Source organism: Cynara cardunculus, assembly GCF_001531365.2.
Source record: "Cynara cardunculus var. scolymus isolate 2C chromosome LG 1, CcrdV1, whole genome shotgun sequence".
NCBI lineage: Eukaryota > Viridiplantae > Streptophyta > Magnoliopsida > Asterales > Asteraceae > Cynara > Cynara cardunculus.
The window spans coordinates 32,473,877-32,480,494 of record NC_037528.1 but is presented as its reverse complement, the minus strand read 5'-3'; the positions used below and the strand labels follow the sequence as shown (position 1 = coordinate 32,480,494).

The following is a 6,618-nucleotide window of genomic DNA, read 5'->3' as shown; positions in this document are numbered from 1 at the left end:
TTGGTTGAGAAATCATTTTATTGTATTGTGCGGTAATGGGCAAGACACTTAATGTGGGGGAAATTATTAAGAAAGCCATCCTTTATTGTTCAAAAAGGAGACACGGGAAACTGTTTTTCCCAGGCTTGATCAACAAGTTGCTTATACAAGCGGGTGTTCCCCAATACACGGATGACCTAGTGATAAAAGAGTGTGAGGAAAAGTGGACCATTGACATGAAGGTCGTTTCTAGACTAAGAGAGAGGGGTGAGAGAGGAAGGGAGCTACCGGGTATGACACAGACTATGGAGGAACTTTTGGCACAAAGTGGTAATATATTATATTACCTGATAGAACAACGGGCTGAGATGGTGGAAAAGTTAGAAGGCATGCAGGCTGAGATATCGGACAGGTTGAAAGCAAGTGAAAGGAAGATGAAAAAGAACTTTGAAAAGTTGAAAGAAGACTTGGAGAATGGGGTTGCGGATAAGGTCAAGAGGATGCAGAAAAAGCTGAATCGGTACAAGACGGAGAGCGTGAGACTGAAGGCAGAGATTGCATCTGCGGCTGCCCGGAGTGCACAGCCTACTCCTTCGGAGTAGGACAGGTTCTACCACCCTACTTTAGCTTTATATTTTATTTTTTTGAGTCGGGAATAGTTTTTATACTTTGTAGTCTTGATTTTTATGCATGATCATTTCTGTTGAAGGTTGTTAACACATGAGATCATAGCCCGAATAATTTTAGTGATTGCTTGTCATTTAATCATGGTACTTTGTTTTTGCTAGAACTAGCAAAATCCTTTTTGGGAAAACACTTTGATCACACTATCACCATTAGGAAATGAGATAGGCCATCTTTTCTATGCTCATATTAGCCACTTGCACCCTTTAAACACCATTTACCCCACAAAACGCCAATGAGGACATTGTCATATTCAAGTTTGGGGGAGGAGTTTACATAAGGACACAAAGTCAATACAAAAGAGCAAAGCTCTAAATTGACTCCTTATCACACAAAGGGTGTTGAAAACACAAAAAAAAGTCCCATAGGGGCTATGTGTTTTATAAAATGTTATGAAAAGGCACAACAAAAGTCCCATAGGGACTATGTGCAAACTCCAAACAAAAGAGGCCAAAGTACCCAAAAATTGAAAAAATTATATGTTGAGTATATAAGAGAAAAAAGGCTATGAGAGAAAAGATAAGCCAATGAGAGAAAAGATAAGCCAATGAAAGAAAACCCTATAAGCCCTATTGATCCAAAAATGGTGATTGTGTTTGAACTTAACGAAGAAAAGAGAATGCTAGCCTATGGTTAACACAAAGAACTTGGTTTTGAGTGACTCTTCTTAGATTTATGAAAAGCTATGAACATCATGATGCTATAACTCTCTTTGGGAAGGCACTTAATGCCTTGATCATGCATTTTTGTTTATATTGAGTCTTTATATTTGTCTTTTGGTTGCTTGGGGACAAGCAACGGTTTAAGTTTGGGGGTGTGATATGTGTTGAGAATTTAACACATAAAGTACTTGTTTTACGTCTTTTTAGGTAGAGTAATTTCTTTTCATTCCCATATTGAATCATTTTTATTTATTTCTTTATACATTTGTTATTATGAAGCTAATTTTGTGGTTGACTTGTTGGTACTCTTGGATGAAGCTAATATAGAATTTTTGTAAAAACAGCAGGATGCTACAGCATTGATGCAGCGTCGATCTGATTCATGCGCAGCTTTTTGGAGGGCTTAATGATTAAGACGCTGACTTTTTGACTAATGGAAGACAACTGTAGGAGCTGATTTTTTGGTTTAAAATCTGATGTTTAGACTTTTTAGGCCATAGTACTTGTTAGTTACTCTTTTGTTGCCATGTAACTAGCTTTTGGAAGCTTAGCCTCCAAGTCTTTTATTTTTGTCTTCTAGTGACCCCTTTTGTGTATAAAAAGAAGGCTTGGGGTGCCTTATTCTATCATCCATTAATCCACCTTTCATCCATTGTATTCCATTTCCATTAGCTAGTATTGTAAACCCTCTCCAATGGTGGTTTTTATTAATCTTTTGAAGTTCTTCATCTTTTCTTCTATAATATTCTCGTCTTTTATTTTACGTTCTTTATTTTACGTTCCTTTACGATTATTGTCATTTACATTCCGTTATTTAATTTCCGCAATTTACATTCTCGTCATTTACATTCCCGTCATTTATTTTCTCGTTATTTACTTTACGCAATTTACGTTTATGTCTTTATTTTACGTAATTTATTTTTTACTTTTCGTTATGAGTAGCTAAGCTTTTATAGCTTGGGTGTGAGATGGAAAGGAGAGATTTTCAAATCGAACGAAAGTAGCTAAGTGTTTTCGTAAACGACGTTCCATTGTTTCATTCGAGTTTTTATAAAACCAAGCACACTTCTTGATGGGTTGATCACTTGAAAGTGTTAAAGTGCGATGGACTTAGAGATAAGCCGTTAATAAGCACGTCAACTTGGATGACATAAGAGGTAGACTTGAGAAAGTTGCCGACAAGGAGACTTGTCATTTATGTTTTTCAAAACTTAGCTCCCGACGGGTTGGTCACTCTTCAAAAGTGTCAAAGTGTGATAGATTCATAGATGAACTATCAAGAACACGCCAACTCGAATGATATGGGAATCAACTCAAGAGAGTGATTTTTAACAAAGAGATTTGTTTATCCATATATTTTGAAAACACCATCGTGTCACTATCCCCGGTCCGAACACCACATAGAGATATGGGTGGAAAGCTATAAGATWGTGCAATGGTGAAGTCCGAGAGGAATGCCTTCAAAATAGATGGTGGAACTTWGTTTCGAAACACTGCTTGCTGTAGCATTCCTATAGCATTGGCTGCTSGAATTTGTGCTTGGGTCTCACCTTAAGTCTTACACCCTTGCTTCTTTTATATATTCTGTATTATGTTTGGATTCACCTTAAAATCAAACAAAAGTCTTCAAAATCGTCATCTGAAATCATCTCTTTCATTGGACTCTAATCTAACTTTGGCTACAATCTCTGTGGACGATAATCCGGTACTTGTACCACTTTATTACTTGGAAAGACGACGTTGGGCCGTATTATATACTTGCTTTGTGTCCCAATTTCATATAGTCTAAAGGTGTGAAATATAACCGACCACTCTTGTAAGAACTGGAGATACATGTTAGGGTTCTCATTACAAATCACTTATGTGTTTGATTGATTTTGTTTCCTTGTGTTATTGAGATGCTTCGATATGTTGAGAGTAGTTACGAGAATAATACAGGTGTATGGCAAGCATGTGGGCTTCCAATATATTTGACATCATATGATTTCATGTTTTATTTGCACTTGATGTTGCACTTTTTGGGGATCACAAATTTACCGTCATAAATAGCTCTTTAAAGAAAAGATTAAGATATTTTTAGTGCTAGTTATTTCATTGGTGAAAACAACCAAGGAAAAATTGCAAGAACATGTAAGAAAATTATGCTGATCCAAAGAACCAAAGACATAAGATCAATATCCAACATCAATATTATTACAAGTATGATTGTTTAAATACAGTTGTAGATGGGCAAATTCAAGAGTTTGGAGAGAGATTTAGAAAGACAAGTTCAAAATTGATTTTCTGTATGACGATATTGAATCCGAATGATTCATATAATGATTTTGACCGATCAAAGTTACTAAAGTTGGGTGAGTTGTATTGGGATGATTTTAGTAGCGCGGAAAAAACGAGTTTTGACCATGAACTTGGCCTCTACATTTCTAATGTGGAAGAAGATAAAAGATTTGCTACCTTGAAAGGTATATATCCAATATAACTAACTTTGTTTTTTGTTACCAAAGAACCATAAATGTAAATAAATATATAATTAACTTTTTTTTCGTGACTCTTCCTTTTTGGTTTTTCAAATTTTTTTTAAAGGAAAGAAAAAGAAAGGGAGAGAAAGGAGAAACATGTTATATTAGAATAAGATGCATCAAGATGAGATGTACCGAGATGCATCGGACTACATCAAACACGATTCATAGGTGGATTTAAAATTAAGATGATCAACAGTCCACATCTTTTCTTACACTTTTAAACTTAACTTTTGTTCTTACACGATCATTCTCCTAAATACGTTTAAGTAATTCAAACCATAAATTTATGTAACCACATAGACCAGGAATATAACTCACTCTAACAAGAATTATAAAGATAATATTAATAAATATAAATATCTTTAAACAATAAAATGAACACAAGGTACTACCTGTAATGCCTAGTATACAAGTCATTATAGCATAAACCTCTTCGGTTTGTATGTATTTTGTGTTCCAAGAAGATTATCAAGTTTGAAAACAAATTTACAAAAATAATGTTGGGATTGCTTATTTGAAACAATTTATGTTTTTCTATAAAACCACTTATCAACTTATTATAAGTCAGAAACGTTTAACTTTTCAAAAACTTTTATTACCGATTTGGTACTGGTATAAATTATTTATGCAAACACTTAAAAATGTTTATTAACAGTGTCACACCGAAATATGAATAAATTGTTTTTATAAACAATCTCAAACAACTCTAAAATAAAATAAAATAAAAATCAGCTTGTTTTGGGCAAGAAGGACTCAGATTCCGATGGCTGTGAACCCATCTGTTGTGTTGCATTCAAAACTGATAAGATCCAGTAAACAATCCCAGCTGTGAAAAGTCCAAAGAACCAGGCATTGTTGTAAATCATTACCAGCAACTCCGGCACCGGTCTCAAGATTCCGATCTTCTGCAAGAACCCTGGAATCACCGGCAAAATCCCAACTACCAGAGCTGCAATTGCCCCCAAATTGTACCCATTAAAGTAAAAGTATTTCCCAAAAGGATTCGAACTGTACAAGTCCTTTACCACCAGATTCCGGCCTTTTATGAGATAATAATCGGCCAAAAGTATCCCAGTGATTGGTCCCATCAATGCTGAATACCCCACAAGCCAAGTGTACACGAAGCTTTCACTTGATTGAAGAAGTCTCCAAGGTTGGAATGCGATTCCAACCAATGCAGTTAATACTGCACCTCGCCGGAAAGTGAACACCGATGGGCTTAGACTCACCAGGGCATTCGCCGGAGCTACAACATTGGCAGCAATATTGGTGGTGATGGTGGCAAGTGTGATTCCAAAGATGGAAAGGATCATGGTTGTTAATCCACCGATTTCACCCAACAATTGAATTGGGTTCGAGATCACACGCCCGAAGATGACTTGAGTCGATGCGGTCACCGCTAACCCAACAAAGGTGAACCCACCCATGAGAATCGGTAGCCCAGCTTGACCCATGATCTGGTCTTTCTGGCTCTTGGCGTAACGTGTGAAATCCGGAATGTTTAGTGCAAGTGTTGCCCAAAAGCTTACGTTTGCAGTCAGTGACGGGAAAAATAGCAACCAGAATTCCGCTGATGAGAGCCGCGAAGACATCGAGAGGATTTGACCGAAACCACCGGCATTCACATAAGCCCAGATGAGTAAACATGAAGTGAGAATTATCAAAATTGGGGCAGAATATTTTTCTAGTTCTCTAATTCCATCCATTCCTTTGATCACAACAAGTAATTGTGCTAACCAAAAGACCATGAAACAAGCAAACTCAATTGGGGAAGTTCCAAGCCACGGAATGGAATTGGAAAAGGTTGAAGTCTTAATAGAATTGGGCAAAAGTAGAAAAATTGCTTCACCACCAATCCATGTCTCAATTCCATACCAGCCACAAGCTACTAATCCTCTTAGTAGAGTTGGAATATGCGCACCATGGATTCCGAAGGCCGATCTGGCTAGGACCGGAAACGGAATCCCGTAACGTGTCCCTGGATGACCCATTAATCCAAGTGCTATAACCGTGATTATGTTAGCCGTAACAACCGTCAATATTCCTTGCCACCAAGCCATTCCAAGATCCACAAGGCTACCAGCAAGGTAATATGTTGGCACACCCACAACCAGACCAACCCACAAACTGGCCATTTCCCAACCAGAATATGTTCTTTTACTCACAGTCGTTGGCGCTAGATCATCGTTGATAAGCTTGGGGTCGGGTTCAAAATCTTCAAACTCTGGAATGGAATTGGGTACAGTGGATGCCATGGGTTGGAAGAAGAGGGTTTTTTTGTGAAGGGAAAAAGGTGTTGTGGTGGTTGGAATTGTATTAAAGGCTTCGGAAAAGGAAAGGTTTATGGAGATGGGTTTTGGGTTTGCCAAGGCCTGATGATGTTGGTAGGGATAAAGATGGGGATGGAAGCTCAAACATTTGGAAATCATGATTCAGAAAGTAAAGATTCAGGAGGACTGGAATGGAATCTGTTTTGGAGTTTGGGGATAGGTTATGTATGGTGGATGTAAATTCCTATGCATCATAGAAAAGACCAAAAAATTTGAAGAGTGTTTGACTAATTACGTTTAACAATAACAGACTTTTAATATATTTTTTTAAATAAAGAGATAAGATTCAAAATTTATAAAAATAATTAAATTTGATTTCTAACAAATTATTTGTTTTGAAGATTTCAGTGTGTATTAAAATATTTTATAATATGTCATCTCAATTCACTTATCAAAAATAATTTAGAAAAAACAATAATAACTTAATTTTAGGGTTGCGTA

At 36.7% G+C, this 6,618-nt stretch overlaps 1 protein-coding gene across 1 annotated transcript; it reads right to left on the bottom strand.

Moving 5' to 3' along the window:
* Nucleotides 1–4,210: 4,210 nt before the first annotated feature.
* Nucleotides 4,211–6,276, bottom strand: LOC112526627 (purine-uracil permease NCS1). Its single transcript, XM_025136992.1, has one exon. The coding sequence runs from the start codon at nt 6,274–6,276 to the stop codon at nt 4,576–4,578; it is 1,701 nt and encodes a 566-aa protein (XP_024992760.1). The 3' UTR covers nt 4,211–4,575.
* Between the last annotated feature and the right edge of the window lie 342 nt (nt 6,277–6,618).

Coding starts and splice junctions, on each gene's coding strand:
- LOC112526627 (XM_025136992.1), bottom strand. CDS start 6,276: ATGATTTCCAAATGTTTGAGCTTCCATCCCCATCTTTATCCCTACCAA.